At 35.8% G+C, this 23,103-nt stretch overlaps 1 protein-coding gene across 1 annotated transcript in view; it reads right to left on the reverse strand.

The window, feature by feature from the left end:
* Window positions 1-7,560: 7,560 nt before the first annotated feature.
* The window catches only part of ST18 (ST18 C2H2C-type zinc finger transcription factor), a 254,081-nt gene continuing 238,538 nt past the window's right edge, over window positions 7,561-23,103 (reverse strand). Inside the window, exons 18-21 of the mRNA XM_082258427.1 lie at window positions 22,057-22,145; window positions 16,015-16,118; window positions 11,357-11,500; window positions 7,561-8,766 (exon numbers count right to left, since the gene is read on the reverse strand). Of these exons, the coding sequence (XP_082114553.1) occupies window positions 8,626-8,766; window positions 11,357-11,500; window positions 16,015-16,118; window positions 22,057-22,145 (478 nt within the window). The 3' untranslated portion in view covers window positions 7,561-8,625. The remainder of the gene's footprint in view (window positions 8,767-11,356; window positions 11,501-16,014; window positions 16,119-22,056; window positions 22,146-23,103) is intronic.

Raw genomic sequence — 23,103 nt, forward strand, 5'->3', positions numbered from 1 at the left:
TGCTGGGGTAACAAACTCTTTAACAACAAGTGTGTCTTAGTCATTTTAGCACAATATATAGAAGCAGCGCCTTCATCTCGAACTAGTAAATAAAACATTTATAAATCCTTTGTGTACCATATTCTATCACTTAAAACATTATACCAACAAACAAATTTGTCGTTGTAATAAATCTATGAATGATTAAACCAGTTTAAATTTTACCAATGTAGTCTGAACTATCAATCACATATACGGTATATATTAGTAGAGAGAGAATAACAAGAAAAGAAGGGAATACAAGGGTAATGTATGAACACCCTATGAGTCAAAACATAGAATTCAAAGAAAGCAAACAATACTCTGGTCAACCATTTAATAAATCAACGTATTCTGTAGAGTATCAAAAAATAAGCCATGTTGTCCAAGTTTTGTGAAAGCAGGCAATGTTATCAGATGTGAGGGCTAGGGTTTCCTCCGTGTCATAGAAAAGATCTACTCTATGAAACCAATCTTTCACAGAAGGGACACAGGTAGACTTCCAATGTATAGGTATCAGGGATTTGGCCACACTGAGCAGATGTTTAACAAGAGAATGTTTGTATTTACAAACATGTTTACGTTTGTATTTACTGAGTACTCAGATATACAGTATGTAGTAAACAACAAGCCGGTGTCAGCTCGAGATTTGTTTTGGTAATGTGGGCAATTAAATTGCGTATCTGAGTTCAGAATGGCACAAGCCGTGGAGAATGCCACCAGACGTGGAGAAGTGTCCCCTGCATTTTAGATCCCTGCAAGGGAGTCAACAGTTTTTCAAGCTGTTTCTTGTGTTCGAGTAATTATGGAACATTTATGCACCAATATGCACGCCTTTCTCCATTGTTTCTCAGAGATGTTCATTTGTAGGACAGCTTCCCACTTCTCCCTAAACCCATTCAGAATCAGTTTTTATGAATGTTGTAGCCATGCATAAGACATTGATGTAGCCCTTTATGTATCTGAGAATTGCAAACAAATTGTTTCTAGTGCTGTAGGAACCCTAGGAAAGGTCCCTAACCTATAATGACTTGTGAGATAACTACTAATTTGCAGATATGACCAGAATGGAAGTGACTGTATGTCCCAGTCTTCTTTATATGAAGTGTAAGATTTTACTTGACCTGCTTGCAAGCAATGTATGACTAAAAACCTTTGCACTTTTAAGAATGGTGCATGCTTGTGTTGCTATCTCTAAATTGTAAATGTTGCTGTTTGAACTTCTTTTCTTATTGTGTAAGTTGTCTCAAATAATAAAATATGCTAAAATGTGCAAAAAAAAAAAAAAACATAGAATAATGTTTAATATGATTTTTTTTATTACTTTATTTTTTTAAACAAATCCATTCATTTTATTGGGCTGCAAAAATAGTATTGTGATGAGTCACCATTGTCCTCATTTCACCTGCTGACACACATACAGTATATTTATACTTAAAACCTTATACACAGTATTTAAAAATACACTTAAAAACTTATACACAGTATTTACCTTAAAACCTATTAAAATATTATGAATGAGTATGGAGATTAAATACCCCCTTTCATACCAACAATCCCTGGAGGCTGCTATGGTGTGTGTCAGGGTAGAAAGAAAAGCATTCTGACAGAGAAACAGGTAGCCAGGAAAAACCTGACTGGATGGAACATGGACAGAAGAAGAGCATCTTGACCGGAAGGAAGGCAGAAGGCCAGGAATGGAGGATGTTGAAAGGGGCAGAGAAGTTGGGAGCAGTGTGACTGGTGGGGATATGGTTTATGGGGGGGGGAGGGGCAGCCAGGGAGAATGGCAGCTGGGTGAGGGATAAGCAAACCTTCTAACTGCTTATACAAGAGAGAGTACAATTTGCCAATACTTCTAAAGTAGCACGTTGGCAGATTTGTTTACACTTATACTGGAGCCACCTAGATGATTAATTTATACAGGATGCCACCCGCGGGATTAACCCAGAATGCCACCAGCACGATAACTGTGTTATTGTTCTTCCATTCTAGGTTAATCCTGCTGGTGGCATTGGATTTAAGCGCTAAGGAAGTGGATGTTAACTACATACCAAGCATAGTATGTAGAGTGAGCATTAAAGCGGTGAGGATCCTGGTGGCCCAAAGCCTTCTGATGAGTGGCCCCCAAAATACTAGATAGTGGAGCACAGTATAATACTAGGTAGTGGAGCACAGTATAATACTAGGTAGTGGAGCACAGTATTTAAGTGGAGTACTGTAACATAAGAAGAGCATGCATCGCTAATTCACATGTGCTGGAAAAAAGAAGTGGAATGGAAGATTTGATTGTCTTGCATGAACTGTTATTATTTTCAGGACTTTTATATTGCATTTTTATATATGTTTTTTTGGTGATTATTCTTGCAAAATAGTATTGGTTGCACTATTTTCCTTGTTTATACATTCATTGTCATTAGATTATTTTCGCATATATACTTGTATTAAACAGCTAGTACCTCAACAATTAATAATACTGTATACTATACTTACTATTTGTAAATCATTAAGGCATTTAGCCAAAACCAATTTTTTTTTTCAGGCAGACCTGGCTTACAATTAGAAACATAGAAACATAGAAACATAGAATGTGTCGGCAGATAAGAACCATTTGGCCCATCTAGTCTGCCCAATATATCTGAATCCTATGAATAGTCCCTGGCCCTATCTTATATGAAGGATAGCCTTATGCCTATCCCATGCATGCTTAAACTCCTTCACTGTATTTGCAGCTACCACTTCTGCAGGAAGGTTATTCCATGCATCCACTACTCTCTCAGTAAAGTAATACTTCCTCATATTACTTTTAAACCTGAAGTGTTCTACTTCATCCCAAAGGTATTCAGTAGGGACGAGGTCATGTCTCTGTGCAGGCAACCTACTGTACTGTACACAAATGGCCACATTTTTATTTTCTACGCAGTTCTGTCAACTTTTAGAAACAAGCATATGTTTTAAATGTATTTGTTCAAAATGTATTTAAATGAGGTTTATACTGTATGTCTATTAAATACAGCAAGACAAAATGAAGCTTGGTGTTTTATAATCAACTTTATTTTCTAACATCCACCAGTTGTACAGCACAAAACACAATTTGTTGCTTTGAATGTAAGAAATATTAATTTGTGAAGACACAATATATAAACTACTCCAGATAAAAGTTGCATACATTGCTCCATACAAAAAAAAAATCTAATTTACAGTGTTGCTCACCGATGCAATTCAACACAAAAATCAGTGCACATTACATAGGAAAAAAAAATAGAAAAAAAAACACATCAATTACAAAAGAAGCAAATTAATAAATACAAACATATACTACCAAACACCCTTAGCATCAGACATAAATTAATAATTAAGCCTTAGCAATAAATACATAGGTCAGTGAAATTTATTTTTCTTAACTTAAATATAAAACACATTTAAACATGTAGTAAATTAAATATTAACAATTGCTGTGATTCCTGTAGTAACTACTACTTCCCTGAATACTCCCATTGTGTAGATGCAAGATCTCAGAAACTTTCACTTGTAACATGTAACAGCCACAGTTGTGGTTTTTAGGTTAGGTTTGTTGAGATATAGCCACAGGCATTGTAAACTCACCACTTTTTACAGCAGAATCTGCTTAGGACCTCAGTGGCCCTTCAAACTGCTTCTCAGAGACACTTTCACCACAGGGACCTGTGTCCAGGGTCAGCATTAAGTTATATGGTGCCCTAAGCAAAATCTGAATAGTGTGCCCCATGGCAAAAACAAATCATGTCCATTCGTTCAGGTCACATATAGCTGAGGCCGACAATGCCCATGTCTTTCGGGTATTATCAAAGCCATAACACTGTAATTAATATTACAGTAATAAAATTGCTTTGAAGCATTCTGACACAGTTGCCTGAACTATAGTATATACATACATTCAATAAATCCTAATTCTCTTCCAGGTACTACTTGGATAAGCTATTTTTCAACCAGACAATAATGGTCTTTGAGGCATTTTTCTCTGTTTACTTGGCTCCCTCTGCTACTGGGCTCAATGGCAAATGCATCAGTTGCTATGGCTATAGTTACATCCTTGGGTATAGCAGACATTCTTTGTGATTGATAGATTTGACCTTCACTCTACAAGGTATGTAGACTTAATGGAGACTTTATTGTGAATATATTAGATCTAGGTAGATGAAGCAAATTATGTCACTGTTTTAATATCAAAACTTGGCTAGAGACAAGCATGATGGTTTCTTTAAAATATTTGCATTGGAATGAGATGTTTGGAAACACTACAAGAGAGGGAAAATCATAAAACATCTTTTCTTCTATCTGTCTACCTTTTGAAAAGAAGTGCTACTGTATGTGTGTGTGTTTGTATATGTAGCCCAAACTGAGTACATACTGTATGTGATATTAAATAAATTGTTTTCTATCTATGGAATAGCAACATCGCAAAGTAAAGCTTTGAGATGCAAGGTCAGAATACCTGTCTGTCTCATGCTACATAGCCAACATAAGCCCTAGTCAGAAGCCAGATAAAGCAGGTCTCCTGACAATTAGCAAAGCTGCTAGATTGCCAGTTGGGCCCATCTACAAGGCTTGCACCCCTTATGTCCCTTTTTTTTTCAGGACTACATATTGCATTGTAAATCACCCTACTTTTTGCTATGTAAAAATGCTACACAATGTGTCACAATGTGCAAAACATATCTAGCACCATGCAATGACATTAGGGCTCAGATACACTGGATAATGTTAGCTGATCAATTGAATGATGGCAATGTGGTTCAAATAAGGCAGTTAAAAAAAGGGGTAATCTCATACTGCTAAGTGAGTACAAATCTGTGTAGCTGAGCCCTTTTTATTGATTAATATCCATGGCACATACAAAACACTTAAAAGATAATTTATGAAGTACAAAAGTAAGAGGCAATGCATTGGCTTTTAATGTATCTTATCTCAAGGAATAATTATCGCCTGTTCATGTGCTACTGAACTTCACCCACATCAGGAGATTCTCCTACAGATGCTCAAACTTGCTCATTGTCAATACCAGCTCTTTCAAAATAACCAGTTGTAAAATATAAAATAGCACATAATATTGCTTATGGGTATAAGTGTTAGTAGATGTTAATTAGTCTTGCAGCCAGGCAGAGAACTTTTTACTAAGTTACCTATTGTTTTCCGTTCTGTAATGGTAAATCGAACACCGATGCAGACAGTCTACTTCTAAAACTTTTATCCCCCCCAAAAAATAAATAAAATAGAGTAAATGCTTTTAAAGGTACAGGAATGTCACCATCTCCAAAGGATCAGTAAAAAAATTGTTTCACAGGTTTTTAGAGGTGGTTCATTCTTTCATTCCCAACAGGTCTTGAGGAATGAAAGAATGAACCACCTCTATCAACCTGTGAAACCAATTTAATAATTATTGCACTCAAAACCAATAATTGTCATAATGTTCAATGTACTTCAATGTACCATGTATGCACTTTAAAAAAATGCATTTGACTTAGGTACAGCAATGTTTACATTTCCTTTACCTAGCTCTAACTGAAAAGTACATTTTTTTCTTAGCTACTTTTTACCTGGTAGTCAGAAATTGATTTTCTTGCAACTTGAACCAGGAGATTGAAACTTCTCAAACCAATGCTTTATTGCAGGCAGACTTTCAGCTTTCGGGAGATACTTGACAAATTAATTTGTTAGTGCCAAATTAAAAAAGAGAAGCATGCTTGCATTTTAATACACCACTTCAAGCTGAAGAGTGAATATGATGGTCTTGAATTCCATTTTGTAGTTATCAGTGGTTTTTATGCCAACTTAATTACCAGGGAAGTGCTTGGAAATTAAGTTTTGAAATATTTATCATGAATACATTTTTTAATTTTTCCCTAAATATTGTTTTGAATAATTTATTATGTCTTGCCATATCAAACTTGTAAAATGTTTCACTATTATCACATGGCACATTTTTAACTGTAGAAGTAATCTTCATATTGCTATGCCTAAACAGTGATTACTATGAAAGTGGCACAAATTGTGCATTTTATTAAAAGGTTCTTCTTCAGCCAGTGATCATGGAAGATATGTAACATTTGTAACACGTTTGCTCCCATGTTGAGTTGATGTTCATTGATTTTAATATTAATTGACCATTTCAACTCCAAAAAAACCAGGGCACCAATCAAAATGAAATAACCTGAAGTACTTTTAGTATTAAACAAACACATGTTGAACTAACTCATTTATACTGAGGCACATATGCACAACAAAAGTGCATACACAAGGCAGTTTAGCTGGTATTTTACATCATCTTGCAAAAATATAGTATGTGGAAAAAATACACGAGAAATCACTATAAGCATATTTAACTGTCCTAGTTTCTACAAATTTAGTATTTGTACACAATTATGTTATCAGGAATAGTGCACCCTCATGAACTTGGCATATTGGCATAAGAAATAGAAGAGAAAGTAGATTTTTCTAAAGTACAGATATGCAACCACGTCATCTTAGATTAGGATGTTAAAATCTATTTTGGGGTCTTCAACTTGCAAGATTGTACTATTAGTACATCTTTTGGGGAACAGAACAATGGCAAAATGTTGTGTCTCTAATCAGTAGCAAATGGGCCTTTGGTCTTGCCACTTCAAAAAGGTGGGATGCTATTGGCATAGAAAATACCAGTCCCTCTGTAAAAATAGATAACCCATGTCCAAATGGCACATAGCCAATGTTATCATCAAGGAAAGGTGAGATCAAATTACAGTTGTCTATAATCTTCATATTTTCATCATCTGATGTCAATAACATTGAAAAAAACAGGGAACAACTGGGATACCTATGGTTTCTACAAACCTCAACCGATACCCTTAGTTGATATCATTCAGGACAAATAGGTGTTAGCTAGGATGTATTATTTTATTAATTAGCAGATTGTCCTTCTGAAATCTTTATTTTTCTCTCCAGAGGCACACCGACATGGAGTGTTTTATTTTACTCTCCGCTAAATCTATGTGGAGTTGATGGGAAATAAATTGTTCAATTGGTGGGTAATTTTACTAGAAATAGTCCCAAATCTATATGTGTTACAGAATACAATACTTTGACATAGTTTGTTCAGACAACTTGGATATTTCCATTCAGCCATCACCAAGCTTCAATAGCGCATCTGATATCACCTGAACATAACACCTGATTGTTTGGTGAAATGTGCATGTGCTTCAAAACATATGTAGAAAATTCTAAAATGATTGGCTGCTGATGTTGCATCTTGTTACTTTATAAAGGTTTAATAGTTGCCTTTTCTAGAATGGATTTCCTAAAATTAACATTGTACACCTACAATTCTTATTAGCTAAACAAATGTTCATTTTTTTATGAGAATGTTAAATAGATATATTCAGATTTATCCTTGATATCTGTTTTTTTTTTTTTAACAACTGTTTTTGCAGAAATATGGGAATTCCCACAGCAGAACTTACAGAACTCTTCCATCACTCCTGTGGTAATTAAGCATAAACATAAAAGAAGCAAGAGAGAGAGGCCCATGTACACCAGCCCTTATTTACATTCTAAGAAAATTGTGGTAATGAGAAAACAGTTATATTTGCACAAATAAACTACAAAATATAACCTGTAAAAATAAGTCATATTACATTATTGAGTTCTAAAGGATTAAGATTAGATTGCCACCTTATGTGGAAGAAGACTTAAGTTTTATATTTCTAAGAAAACATGCCAGTGAAGCATAACAAATCCCAGAAACAGAAACTGTAAGGTTATATGTCTTAATTTTCTATATGCTAAAGGCCATGAGGTATCATTTATGAATTATTCAAGTGCTAGCAAGAAATCCAGTGTTTATGACACAAATAAATAATATATATTACAATAAACAACATTAATTTATATGCTACTAATTATTATTGCTAGCATTAGTCTAAAATAAACAAAATTTTTAAATAATAATAAAAAAAAAAACTTTATATGGGTGGCTATCTGTTTTTTATTTTAATCCCTGATCTCATGGTGCAGCAATGCTACTTTTAAACTGATAATAAGGATTTAAGGGATACGGTCGATAGTACCAAAAATATAATAATGACCTTCACCTCATTTTTTATTTCTGTAGTAACATGTCTTTTCATTTCAGATTTTTCCATTGCTATTTACAGAATCACCAATCATTAAATCTGTTTAAAATCCACTCAGAAAATAACTCAGGAAAAAAAAGATATTTGTAAAAATATGGTAATCCTAATCAAATAAAAAATTCATCAAAAGTTATGAACAAAACTTCTTTTTGAACTGAAATAAATACAATTTATAAAAAATAGTTGCAAACACCTTTTTACATTCACTATACAAAAAAGAGTGCAATAGAGAAAAAAATGAGCTGAAATAAGTACATTGGAATACACTTTTAAGTGTGGTGCTGTTCATTTAAACAGTCACTTATTTTAGTTTTTGATTTATGACTGCTGGGAAAGTAAATAGTGCAGTGTTGGAGTACATCAATCCGTAATTTTCATTGTGTTGGTAGACGTACTTCAGCAAGATACCAATGGACTTTTCTTTTCAGTTATATTGCGGTGCCCAGCAGCTTTTTGCATACTATACATGAATACCCTTCACTGCTTGCTTTATATTTTCCAGGAGCGCTTTGCATTCTGGGGAATAGTCCTGCTCCATATTGCTGTACATCTCAGTGAGAGTATTTACATAGGCCTCAAAATTATGTTCACTGATTGGTTCCTAATGGGAGAAACAAACATGGATTATTACAGATCAAGTTAATGTAGGTGGATTGCAACAACATCACGTCAAAAAATAGCATGTAAACAGAAACAAATCTGTCTTTCAAGTGTATATCTAAAATCAAAACTTTTGGATAGACCTCTTTATCTCATTGGGAGATAACTCATCACTTCCTGTTCTGAAAGAGAAAAATCTCCAAAATTAGGAAAATTATATCTCAGATAGTTATCCCTGGAACAAGTCTCTAACTGGAAGAGCTCCCTTTTTTTATTTGGTGACAACTCCAAAGTATTGATGTATCCCTCACTTTCAGCCCCAGTGACAATTATCATCAGGACAAATATAGAGAGGATGAACACACAGGGATTCTACCATATCCAAACAAAGAAAAATAGAAAAACAAAGATTTTTACAAATTAATAATCTGTGATTTCAAAGTCAATGAATAAAAACCTGAATTTTCCTGACACCACATTGCTTGGCCATTCACCTTCAAGAGGTGTTTGGATGCACACATATAAACTGGGATTTCTTCTTTATGTCAACAAAAAAAGGGAATTTGCTATCTTGCCCCTTGTGTGTATATATATATATATATTTGAAGAATAGTTATCTGTATACATAGGAAAAGGAGGTGGTGCTTTTTTTAGAAGAGGCAGAACCTTGTGGCCTCAACTGATACATTTAAGCATCTGTCATGTCAGGTAGTGAGATTGCTTCAACCACTATTATGCAGAGCCCATAATATAAAAAAACTTATTTTTAAAACAATCAATTAGACTGGTTTCAGCGTGGAATCCAGACAATATTTCTTTCAGGCAGTATGTCCGAATGCAAAATACTTTAGTTTTGTCCAAGAAAGTTAAAGGCATAGGGATTATCTTAGTAATTAGGGCAGCCATGAGAACTACCATTTGGTTTATCTTTATGTGTCACAGTTTTGGCAGAGGGTTCGAGTTTTAAGAGGTTTACAACACTTTGGCTTTGCCATACCAGTTTAACATTGTTAGAGGAAAGTGGTGTTGGGAGTTGACAAGAGTATATGGCAGTATCTTTTGTGAAACCATTAAAAAATCATAATGCTGGTATGCCCTTTGCAACCAGTGAGGCATTCAATTCCCATCTAGACAGTATACAAGAAGTTTGTGTAAGCTCTGTGACTGTAACTATCATTACTGTATGCAATTCCTTTATTACCTAGAAAGTGAAAAATGAACAGACTAAATCAGTCCTATGCCTTTTTTAAGGTTATAGCCAAGCCAGCTGTATTGTGCACATATCTGTGTCCTTGTTTTAGGAAGTTAGGGAATAAGATGCATTGTGACGTGGACCTACATGAATGGTTAAAACATTTCTTTAAAATACTATTCTGTAAAATGAAGAACAAAAATCAGGAAGATGGAAGTTGTCTACTAGTTCTATTTGACAGATCCTGGGAGCAATTCACCATAGTAACAAGTAACTAACTAAGCAGGTACTTAGCAGATGGTGTATACATAAGGGGAGCAGGCGTGAACAAGTTGTTCATCAATAGCCTTGGTAAAAAAAAATTCAGATCTAACTCTCCATGTACAAAAACACAGTAATTGTTGGCCAGATACAGCACAACCACTACACTCTTTACATTTAGCTACCAGATTGACAGTTGTGTTTTGCAGTAGTTTAATTTACAACTATCCACAGAGTTTAATAACCTATTTTATAAGGGAAGCAAGGCGTTATAGTTTTAAAGAAATGTGGTTTTAAAGTTATGCAATTCCAGATGCATTTCATATCTTGGGCACTATCTGCATAGAGTTTTATGTTTCCACTATGTTTGTGTATGTAAATGTACTCATAGGTAAATCAGTGTTCAACCAAGCTGACACTAATGTTTGCCATTCTTTATAATTTTTACAGGAGACATTAGACTGTATGCTTCATAGTAGATATGGGCTGAAATGAATAGTTGAGTGGTTTCTCTAAAATTTGATGGAATTGGTAGATGTTACATACAGTCAAACAATTGTGGAGGAGGGGTTCTATCTTGAATTAACCTGTATATCTCACATCTGCCATAAAGATCAAGACTGTGGGGTTATAATAATATTCTTCTGGTAGAGAGGCCATACATCCCAACTTGTACGTTAAGTGAATACTAGTGTATGAAGAATGAAGCCAGGTAAGCTCATGACATGAGGTTAGATTATCTACTGTAGACTGAGCTACTGTATGTTCAACAGTTTCAAGTCAACAAAACAGTATTGTCCATGACAACAGTCTGCCACACTCGGATACATCTAGATTTTAATCTTCATCCATAAAAACCCTGATCTATATAGGCATTCTTGCCAATGTATTTGTTAGCTTGACATTTTAGAGTGTCATTACTTCAGTCTCAGCGTTGTCTGTGGGAAGGTCACATCAGTTCTTAGCACTGACATTTTTAAACATCAGGTCCATAGTATCATGCATGCACTTTTGGCCAAAACATAATCTAACTTTACTGATTTTCTTTTAAAATTGTGTTTCACAGCATACAGATGACTTGGCGCATATCAAGGATGCTATCATAGGTGGATAATGATGGCAAACTTTATAGCCTTACCATTTGTGGAAGCTGTATATCAGCAAGACTTGAGATAAGGGCTTGGCTCAGACCAGCCAACTCCTTCAAAAGGCTTTCATTGTTCTGCTCTATGAGTTTGTTCTCCTCCTCTATTGTTTTCAGATTTGTCTCCATTGAAGAGATCTAAATCAGAAGATTTTGAGGGTTACATGGGAACTATGAAAGTATGGCCTGAATGAGAGACAAAAACTACATAAACAGAGATGACTATACATTAATGTATTCAATGACCTGCAGGAATAATGAATATGATGTACTTTCCCTTTTTTAAATGGGCTTTTATGTCTAGGAATATTCCCTATGTAGGCTTACTCTTAAGCAAAAAAGTTATTGTGCTGTGCTTTTGATTGAACTCAGAGCTGACATACATTGTCCCTACCTATCAACCAAATAGAGCTTGTAGACAAATGATCCATAAGGGCCCAAATTGTGAATAAGCAGGAGTATAGCAACTAATGTATAGCAGACAAATATACAGTTTCACTTCCTCTCAGGAACAACATTGAACACCTACAGTTACACTATTAGGTGTAGTTTTTCTATCCTATAAAATAAATTAGTTGTGGTTCTTTCCCTTTAATTGCAAGTCTAGTGACTCTACATCATTGGCTTTCGTTTGCTTACATCTGTATATAAGATTTTGTTCTTAAAGGTGGTTAGAGTTAGGATAAAAAGGCTAGAGAAAGGATAAAAGCATAAAAAAGTAAAGAATGTTAAGGATATCACTTTATGCAGATATGTTCATATACCCAGACAACTAGCTGTGTACTGGAAAAATTGTTTGCCGTTATGCCAGTTTCCTTGTTTTGTTTGCTTTTAAATTTGTTACTTATGAGTTTTTAAGTTTGCTTATTAATTTATGCAAAACTTTTATCCCAAAATGAAAAAAAAATGTTGCTTTAAGGTCTCTTTCAGACAACAGGCGGCAGTGTTTACCTCCGTCTGAAAAGCAATCTACAGCAAATAGTAGGGTATAGCTGTGACTGATAGGCTACTTCTGCCTCCTGAAAAGCGACCCACAATGAACAGGGTGGTAAAGCTGAGTCTGACACGTGTTACCACTACCTCCTAATCTCAATGGGTGTTTTTGAATGGCAGTGTCATCTCTCAAACTCTGCAGCTTGAGTTAAAAATGGCATAGCCATTGCACGTGAACAGGCCTATTAGGCTGTAAGATTAGCATTTAGGTGGGTGGCCAGTGGGAGCTAAAATCCTTGCTCAGCCACTTGTTTTTTACTGCATACCCCCCCCCCCCCCTTTCCAACTACTCAGGTGAAAGAGCTTTAACCCCTTAAAATGTGCTATATGAAGTTTGAGAATGGAAAATAGAAGCTGATTGCCATGCACAGCTGCTTCAGATTCTGGCGCTCCAGGCCTCCAGCAAATTCCTCTCACTGTATGTATAGTGACCTGATCATGATCAAGTGACTTTGTTTGCAGCACAGATTCTTGTTAGTATTAGTTTGAGCCCTATGATTTTTGTCCTTTATTACAAAATCAGGCAAATCTGATAAACCACTAATACTGATTGCTCCATAAAACAATATGAAGAGATAAAGAGGCCATTGCCACCCCCCCACATTTTGCTCAAGGTAATAAACTGTTGCAAAACATGCAAAGAATATTAGGAAAAGAACATTTTTACATGGTACTACTTACAAAATTAAGCTGTATATATATTGTATACAGTATATGATTATGTTATCAGAGTTGTCACAATATGTATTTGCTGGAGGGGCTGAGGTGAACCCTGTGATGTCACTACATAGTGCATGATGACAGGTTAGAGGTGGCAGAAACTTGTTAATATGTTTTAGATAAATGACTAGGTAAGATTTTAAATGGAAACCCTTTGTCTTGCGTTACAGATTGTATCTTTCTATACATAACCCTGTATTGTGACAGAATATTAAAATACTGCTACTGTGAATGTTTAGATAAAAACAGAGCTCCTCATTATACCATTTATGTACTAATCCCTGCACCTGTTAAACTTTTTGTGTTGGGTGACTATTAAGAATGTTCTATTGAATTATCCTTCCTTAAATAAGGAAGAAAATAGTGGCAATTTTGCCATCAACAGGCTGCATGAAAATAAACTGGGAAAAAGTTTGTTTTTAAAATGTTTCCAATAATATGCAATATAAAAACCCCAGAATGGGACTCTAGTTACCATACCTATATACATTATGCATTGTACCCATGGTTAATATAAATGCATACAGTATATATCACATTTTTAAATAACTACAAAACTATTATACTTTGATTGGATTAAACTAATGAATGTCTCATACTCCACCAATATCATATATAGTGAATTAAAGGAGGACTCCATGCAGAAGAGAAAATTCAGTGTTATAAATGTAATGCAATTGTTTTTTTACATGCCTTTGATTTCTCTGACTTCTGCAATAAACCTTTAAAGTAGAAAGTTTAGGGAATGGATATGGCTAGAGTTTATGGGAATAGGGAAAGTTCTAAAAAAAAATAATAATTTGGGGTACAAGAAGTATTTTAAAAGACACCAACTTCCCTTACCAGGACAGGTAACATTTGGCTAGGTGTTCAGTTTCTTTAGTCAGTTTAGTAATAAGTGGATTATATTTAGTATCTGCTAGTAAAGCAGTTCTAGAGGTGAGGGTGATGCCTAAGTAAGGAATCCCTTTAACACTCCAATAGCATGGAAACATATTTTGCTGATGTCACCTAGTGTGTGGATCAAATCCTAAATCTAATATTAACAATTTAGAAAAATGTACCTTATAGTAGAACAATGCGGTAAAGAAGGTCAGCATCTGATGCGCATAGCACATAAAATGATTTTAACAAAACAAATATTTAAGCCTAACTGCAGCTCTTCTTTAACCCCTTGGAGCCTAAGCCTTTTTCTGACATATGATGCTTACAAGTTAAAATCAGTATTTTTTGCTATAAAATCACTTAGAACCCCCAAACATTATATATACATTTTTTAGCAGAGAATAAAATGGTGAACGTTGCAATATTTTATGTCCCACGGTATTTGTGCGGCGGTCTTTCAAATGCAATTTTTTGGGAAGAAATACACTTTCACGAATTAAAAAAAACAAAACAGTAAAGTAAACACCAATTTTTTTTGGATGATGTGAAAGATGATGTTATGTCGAGTAAATAAATACCTAACATGTCATGCTTTAAAATTGTGCACACTCGTTGAATGGCGACAAACCTCGATACTTAAAAATCTCCATAGGCGATGCTTTAAAACATTTTTAACAGTTACCTTTTCAGAGTTACAGAGGAGTTCTTGTGCTAGAATTATTTCTCTCTCTCTAATGATCTCTAGGCGATACCTCACATGTGTGGTTTGAATACTGTTTACATATGTGGGCGTGACTTGCGTATGTGTTATTTTATGAACGCTAGCACGGAGGGACGGGGCGCTTTCAATTTCTTTTTTCTTTATCATTTTTTTATTTTTATATTGTCCATTTAATTTTTTTTAATCATTTTTTTTGCTGTCACAAGGAATGTAAACATCCCTTGTGACAGTAATAGGCAGTGACAGGTACTATTTATGGAGGGATCTGGGGTCAAAAAGACCACAAATCCCTTCTTTGCACTTAAAAGCATTCAAAACTCCAAGTTTAGCTGTTTTGAATGCTGTCATTTTTTTTCTTAAAGTCTCCAGTGCCTGGAAGTGATGTCATGACATTGCTTTCAGGCTTTACATCAGAGACCCTATCAAAGCCAAGCCTGGGCATAACAGCTGGTCATTCGGGTCTCCCGGTGGCATGGGAGACCCGGGTGAGCCACGGGAGGGGGGAGACGTTCCCTCCCGCTCCTTGTAATGACAACTGAGCGGCTGATCAGCCACATCGGTTGTCATTACAAGAAAGCCAACAGTGGGCTCTGTCCAACAGTGCTGATATGATGCCTGTAGCTGCAGGCATCACCCCGGTACAACCCCCCAAAGCCGAGGCCGCATATTTGCATTCCGTCGGTGTAAAGGGGTTAAATTGGCTATACATAGAAAGACCTTTTGACCTTCTGACCAAAATATAAAAGAACTGATATTTCTTTTTCTCCACACAATCATTTAATAACCAACATAGTGACTATTACTTCTTTAATGTTTCAGATTTTCAAGAAGCCTATTTTTTTAAATTTATTTAAAGGATAATGTCTACAAACAAAATGCTAAATTCAGGGAAGTCACTTAATGAGAACACATCCATGCATCCAGCCAAAATGTTATTATGTGTTTGATGGTATTGAAGGGTCAAAACTCTTGCCTAGTCTTTATTGTTGTGTTTCTGTTGGGTTTCCTTGTTTCTTGTCTCAGAGAACAACAGAAATTATGAGCAATTGTTTCCGAATTAGGGAACATTTTTTGAGTGATCACTACAATAAGTTTCTCATTGCCGATGACAACTGTCAAAAATTGGATCTCCTGTCACTTTTTCTCTTGCTAACAACTATAGGAAGTGAGGGTAAATGTTCCCATCAGGGACAGAGATAGCAGATAAAAAGGGAAAAGTGTTCACTGGATTTCCGTTCTATAAAAAAAAAAAATGGTTTGACCACGGCAATTTTTGTTTGCATAATTTGTGTTTTGAATAGAGGTGTAAACAGAAGGACTGAAATATTCTAACCTGGGTTTGAAGTTTCATCATATCAGCTTCTATCTTCAAATTTGATTCATTCAGTTCTTTGATCTCTTCATCTAAATTCCTGATATCATCCCCATTCTCTATGCCTGCTGGGTACATTAACACATTTATATTTATGAACAGTTGTTTTCCGGGTGATGCCAGTGTTCAGATGTATAGTATAACATCAATGAAATGTGGGAAGGGAGCTTGGTAGAACTACATTTAAAATATATAATTTGAGGGCTTTATTTATAATCAATCATTCAATAGATTAACAACTTAAGCAGAAGCTAATGTTAATTAAAAATGTTGTTGTTTTATAAAGTTTATTATGAAATTTACAAAGATAGGAGAGGATTGTTTGAATTGAAGTATTTCCAGAAAATAAAAAATGGCATTTTATCATCCTTTTTAATTCCTTCCAACATTGTTCGTTCTGTTTTTGATGACATTTGCTTTTAAAGGTGCATTCATTTAGGAACATCACATATGTTGAACTATATTTATTCAGCTTGTTTTAAAGTAATCAGTTAAAGTTGTGCTTTACATTTAAAACAAATAGGACTGGTCCCTTCACATCTCTTTTTTAGGTCATTGGTGTTTTTCCTGAACCCGTGAATTATAAAATCATAATAAAGCTAGCCGTGGGCCTGTAGAATGTAAAATGAGGTGAAGTGCTGTAAAGTAAGCTGAACCTGATTTATTCAAGTGGATAGAAAATTAAAGTAAACCTGCTCACTTTAAACATCCAATTATTTGAAGAACAAACTGCATTTTTTTCATTCTCTGCATGTGATTAAAAAAAGGTTGATATGCACTCAGGTTTCAGAAGAATGGTAAGAGGGCACAAGTATATGTGCCCTCTCACATGGGACAGGGGATGTTAAAAAAAAAATAATAATTTTTTACGTTAAGTATTTTAATTTTGAGGACGCGGCCCCTTTAAGGAAATTCAGTAGCCCCTCACAGTTCTGGCGGGCTTTACAGCGCCCCCTCTAGAATATTCTGGCCCCAGGCTATATATAGGGGGACCCTGAGGTAAGCCCCTCAGTTGTATAGTGACTGCCGGGCGAGCTCCCCTCCCTCCCACCCGTCGCTGGCACTTTATGTGGTGACGTCACCCTTGAATCAAGGGGGGACTTTGGTGGTTTGAAAATATGTTTCTATTTCGCTTGAGTTCTGGGTCTAAGCGATACAGATGTATGTTTTATAATTTTGTTTGATTTGGAAAATTTATTTGATTGAATTTTGAATAAATAATTATTTAATTTATTTAAAACCAATAAAGTGCAGCGGCCATTACTTATGCAAAAATTAACTTGTGTTGGGTTTTTTATTTATAGTAATAGTTTAGTTATTATAAGAAAAATGCATCCTCCTGTCCCATAACTTAATTGCAGAATTACAAACTTTTCTTTTTGTCCACTGTAAATATATTCCTGAAGACTTGCTTAACCCCCCTGGCGGTATGATTATGTCAGGAATTACATACCAAAAGCGGTACAATTCTTTTCATGGAAATTTGGCGTTATGTATTATAGGCCTACAATTCTTAGTAATTACTAACTTAAACCTGACCAAAACAAGAGTCTAGTAGACATCCCAGATGTGATAAATTTGAAACACAAACACGTGAATTATAATCGAATCAATAATATTATTTTATTATTTAATATATAATATATATAATAAAATTATATTATTGATTAGATTATAATTCATGCATTATATATTATATATAGATATATGTGTGTGTGCATATATATATATATATATATATATATATATATATATATATATATATATATATATATATATACATATATATATATATATGCATACATATATATATATATATATGCATATATATATACCGGTGTATATATATATATATATATATATATATATATATATGCGCATATATATATATATATATATATATATATATATATATATATATATATATATATACATGCATATATATATACATATATATATATGCATATATATATATATGCATATATATATATATATATATGCATATATATATATAATATAAAATGTGTTTTGTGTTTTGTGCAACGTTTTTTTATTTTTTTTTTTTGAATTTCCCTCCCTAGTTCCGCTCCCATGCAGCATTGCTGCTGCAGGGAACGGAACTAGGAAGTCATCAGAGCAACGGAGACCGACGGAGGAGCGGCGGGACTCTCGGCTGGCGGTCACAGCAATGAGAGATCATCGCTGGATCGCCAGGAGAAGGTAAGAGACTCCGCTGCGCTCTCTGCACATCTACCCCGAGCGTGACTCGGGGTTACCGCTCCTGATATGAAAAACCAACCGCGAGTCACGCTCGGGATTACCGCTAAGGAGGTTAATCTGATTTTTGCTATTAATCAGTTTTGGATAGTGGTTGGGATTCTTGGTCACTTATTGGTATCATGAGAAAACAACCAGTTCAGCAAGGTAAAGTAAATCTGTGTTACTTCAAAATGACTAAACTAAGCTGTTTGGCATGTATGCACCATAAAGTGCTACTGTTACTGTCAGGACTGCTGTTAGAAATCATGGGGCCCCATACAACCTATCTGGCAGGGTCCCCCTGAATATGTCAAGACAATATTTTCACTAGAAATACACTAAAATCATTATTAGCGGACACAAAAAATATCAGAGAACTTCGGTGAATTAGCCCTTTTTAATCGTTTTTTTACATGTTTTATAAGGTAAAAATGTTTGCAATTATTTTATTTTACAATAGTTTTATTACAATGTTTAATTGTTCTTTTTCTTTTTTTTACAATTTGTTTTACAATTTGTTATTTTTTTACAGAACAGGGAAGCCAGCAGCGCTGCGGGAGGGAGGAGGGGGGAAACGGCACAGTGAAAAGGGGGCAAATGGGGGGGGGGATCAGGAACAGGCAGATCAGGGAGGGGGATCAGTGTCAGAGAAGCAATTACAGGAATGATGCCCTGTGTTTGTGTCTCTCCGTGCAGCAAGAGGGGGTGAAACTGGCTTTCAGCTGCTACAGAGAGACGAACAGGGCTTCCTTCTGTAATTTCCCCTGTACCCGACCGCACCGATTTCCCCATGCCTTTGGGGCCCCCCTGTGTGCCCAGGCCCCCTACAGGAGGGCTGATGGTTCCCCCCTATCAGTGGCCCTGGTTACCGTCCATCTTACATTAATCCTTTTTAGAGTTTGAAAGCTTCCTAGGGACTTATCTTCAGGACCAAATACTGTCTTGTAGGGGCGTTCCTATTTTTGTTGACGTTGTTTGTTAATCTTTTTTTACATGTTGCTTATATTATGGAAAAAGCAATATAGGGGTGAAATACCTAAATATGGGTGGGAAAACTCAGAGATGGGGGGGAAAAGAGCTAGCAACTATGGTAGGGAGAATTTGTCTCCAAAGTTCCCAGGTAAAAAAGGAAGTGTTGTACTTAATATTTTATCATAAATGAAGCAAGGTCACAATTTGTACAGCAGATAAAAAAATGATGTGAAAAGTCAGTTTTAATTTTTAAAAGCATGCTGGTTCTGTCCAGTAGTTAGCAGCAGAAAGTGATTGCTTTTTTTTTATTTTTTTTTATTAGATTTCTGATACTACACCAAGAAGCTTCATAAAGCCAGAAGCCCTGAATAGACCTGTGCACAAATACAGAAGATGGCTGTTTTAAGGGCATCATGCACACGAGGCATTAAAAAAACTGAGCTGCAAAGCCAGTACTGATGCCAGGAAAAGCGACTGCAAAAATGTGCTTTCCAAAGCGTTTTGTATTGACTTTAATGCATGTTTAGCTGCTTTAACATTTACTCGCGTTTCTCTGCCCTCCTCAATTTTCCACTTCCAAATCCAACTACTTCTGCTTAAAAATGCTTGACGTGGCTCAGCACTGTATACAGCATTAACATGCATTTAGCTGCATTTAGCCAGGCATTTTTACAGCCATAACACTGCTGCTCCAGAACTCATTGGCCCTGGGGTTTTTTTGCAGCTTGAAAATGCCTATACAACTTACAGCTCCTAAAAGCCCATGTGCGCATGGACAATGGAGAGGCTTTTTTAAACTGTAAAAAAAAAAAGAATTGCCTGACGCCACTAGGATCAGCTATAAAAACATCCAGAGTTCATCATGAGGCCTAATGGATGCAGTAGGGTAAATTTTGTATCAGAGTGTACAAAACACTTGCAGATTGCCAGCTTAGATTTCCTTAAGCTTAAAAAATACACCAAAGTTATTCTTGAGATGAACTAGATAAAGAAAATCTAAAATCTGTAATTCTCGACATATCTCTGTTGTTGAGCTTAGCTTCTGTGAAGGATCTATACTGATTTACCTCCAGTCAAAGCCAAAATACATTTTCTGCTTAGCTTACCTGATCGATAAAAGAAACTTAATCATTTTACAGTTACAGGGGATATCAGGACAAGGATTTTTTAGGACATTTTAAAGGAAAGCCACCATGAATGAAATACTTTCCCAACAACTCAAAATTTTCATTATCTTGCTGTCCTGCTCATGTTACAGTTTCACTACGTTGTGATGCAAGATTCAGAACAAGCATGCAGCTTGCAGGTTTTATTCATAGCGGAGAGTCAATGCCACTTTTTGCTTTCAGTGGGAGGGTGCAGTGTTGACTTTACGGTGTCCCTCTGAGTTTTGTCTGCATTATAATGCAGATAGAACTTCGTAATTGGTAGACAGGCCAGTCACCTGAATTTGGCATGTCACATGGGGTGATTGTAGCCATGATAGTGTACTTGCAACAGAAACAATTGAGTACTGATTAAGCACTATTGTGTGAAACGCGTCTGATGATTGGTGTGTTGTCCTGTGGTCTAATGTTGGATCTCTTCATGTGCAATAAACTCCACGATTCTCTGCTACTGGAAGTGCCACATTCTCTTTTTTTCCATTGAACTTTTGGGTTACGGACCTCAGCGAGCACCCTGTTTGCAGGTTCACTCCAGCCTCTCTGGGATCAAAGCCGTGCAGACTGCCTTGGAGTGGTGGGTTTTTCCTTTCCCTTCCCCCTCTGCATTTATCCCTTCTTCAAGGTCCCAGCAGTACTGCTTGGACCTTGAATAAGAGAACATACCCCAGAAGCTTGTCCTGAAAAATTGTATGTTAGTGCAAATAGAAAAAGTATCACGGACAGTACTCAATTGTTTCTGTAACTAGTCACATGAGCAAGCTTTCCTCCACTGACTTTTTTCTATTTTGTTTTCATGTATTCTTTAGAATGAATGGCACCCCCTTGGAATCCTACAGGAAAGAGCACATTTGTAAAACACACCACTGTGCTTTATAAGTGTGATGGTATTTTTAAGGAGCAACGTGGTAAGATCATAGCTGCTGCTTTTCCTAAAAGGGGCCTAACTACTGAATTGTCAACTTCAGAAGGGGGTCAGAAATGTCAGCTCAGATACTTCTCTCAGGAAAGATTTCCTACGTAATTGTGTTTATATAGGGATTAACATTTTGAGGAGTCCTCCTTTAACTTCTCACTCTTGAATTAAAACAAATATTGAATATTTTGCAATTTTAATGTTAGCGTTGTTTGCTGTGCCCCACCCAAACACACATTTGTTTCCTTCTGGTTATCATTTAGATAATTATGTAATGATCTTACTTTGTACACCAAACAAAGTCTAATTGCTGAATGTTAGAAGAACAGCTTTTTAACCAAGCGATCTCATTGAATTATTGGACTGGACTCTAAAACTTATAAAAGTTAGTGTTCCCTTTTAATGAGTGGGATTAACTTTAGAAAAGTGAATATGTGAAATACAGTATTTGATATTTCTTTTACAGGTTATACCAGTTACCTTTGAATTCCTTTTACAGCCTTAGGCAAAGCATTGAAGTGGACTCATGATATATTACAAAAAGCCACGCAAATGTCAGAAATCGTATTCACTTGGAGAAATGCATTTATTTTGCTTTCATGTTTGAATGAAACATTTATGAGTATCAAAGACAAGGATGTATTTAGATTAGTTGCGGCGGCCTTTCATAAACATTGATAAACAGCACCTTACCTCCGCTTGTCTTCAGCTTTACACTCATTAGTTCCTCTGATGTTTTTCCTTTTTTTATGGCTTGTGCATTTAAAGGGCATCCAGACAAACTGTAAAGCATGTAAGAGAATATATTTAAACACAAAATAAATATACAAGGATATACGCGCTAATAAATAATACAAAAGTTTCACATATGAAAAGCGGGCAGCAATAATTTGTGAATGACAAATAAAATACATAAAAAATTTGAATGCAGCCCTAAAAATTAAAAATACTGGCAGTCCATGATACAGATGGAGGAAGAAGGGAATGAGGATAGGACCCCGCACCAGGTTCAGTGTGAGTGGAAACACACCACCACAGTGACACTCCAATCTCCTTACCGGACAAAGGTAAAAAGCAGGCATTAAAGAGGATCTCTAGAGTAGTATGACTATGTTCCAACCACAGAGGGGCGGCTGTATACTGGGTTCATCAAACTGAAAGCACTTGCCAAAATCCTCTATTTCCTCCTAGAACTCCAGTGGGTACGTCAACATGTATGGTATCACCAGGAGGGAATAAAGCAATGCATAGTGAAGCCCGTAATGCACCACGAAAGCTTACGACACCAGCACGCTATGAGCCGCGGCATTTGAATGTATATACTGCTCTTTTTAAGGCATTATTATTATAAGTACAATTAAAGCTTTCCTAGTGCATTACGGGCTTCACTATGCATTGCTTTATTCCTTTCTGGTGATACCGTACATGTGAGTAACCCACTGGAGTTCTGAGAGGAAATAGAGGATTTTGGCAAGTGCTTTCAGTTTGATGGACCCAGTATACAGCCGTCCCTCTGTGGTTGGAACATACTACTCAAGAGATTCTGTTTACTGCCTGCTTTTTACCTTTGTCCGGTAAGGATATTGGAGTGTCACTGTGGTGTGGTGTGTTTCCACTCAAACTGAAGCTGTTGCGGGGTTCTCATTCTCTTCTTCCTCCATCAGTATCGTGGACTGCCAGTATTTTTAATTTTTAGCACTGCATTCTAATTTTTTAGGAGAATATATTTAATGTTAGCTT

The sequence above is a fragment of the Pelophylax lessonae genome, assembly GCF_965119305.1.
Source record: "Pelophylax lessonae genome assembly, chromosome: 5".
Classification (NCBI taxonomy): domain Eukaryota; kingdom Metazoa; phylum Chordata; class Amphibia; order Anura; family Ranidae; genus Pelophylax; species Pelophylax lessonae.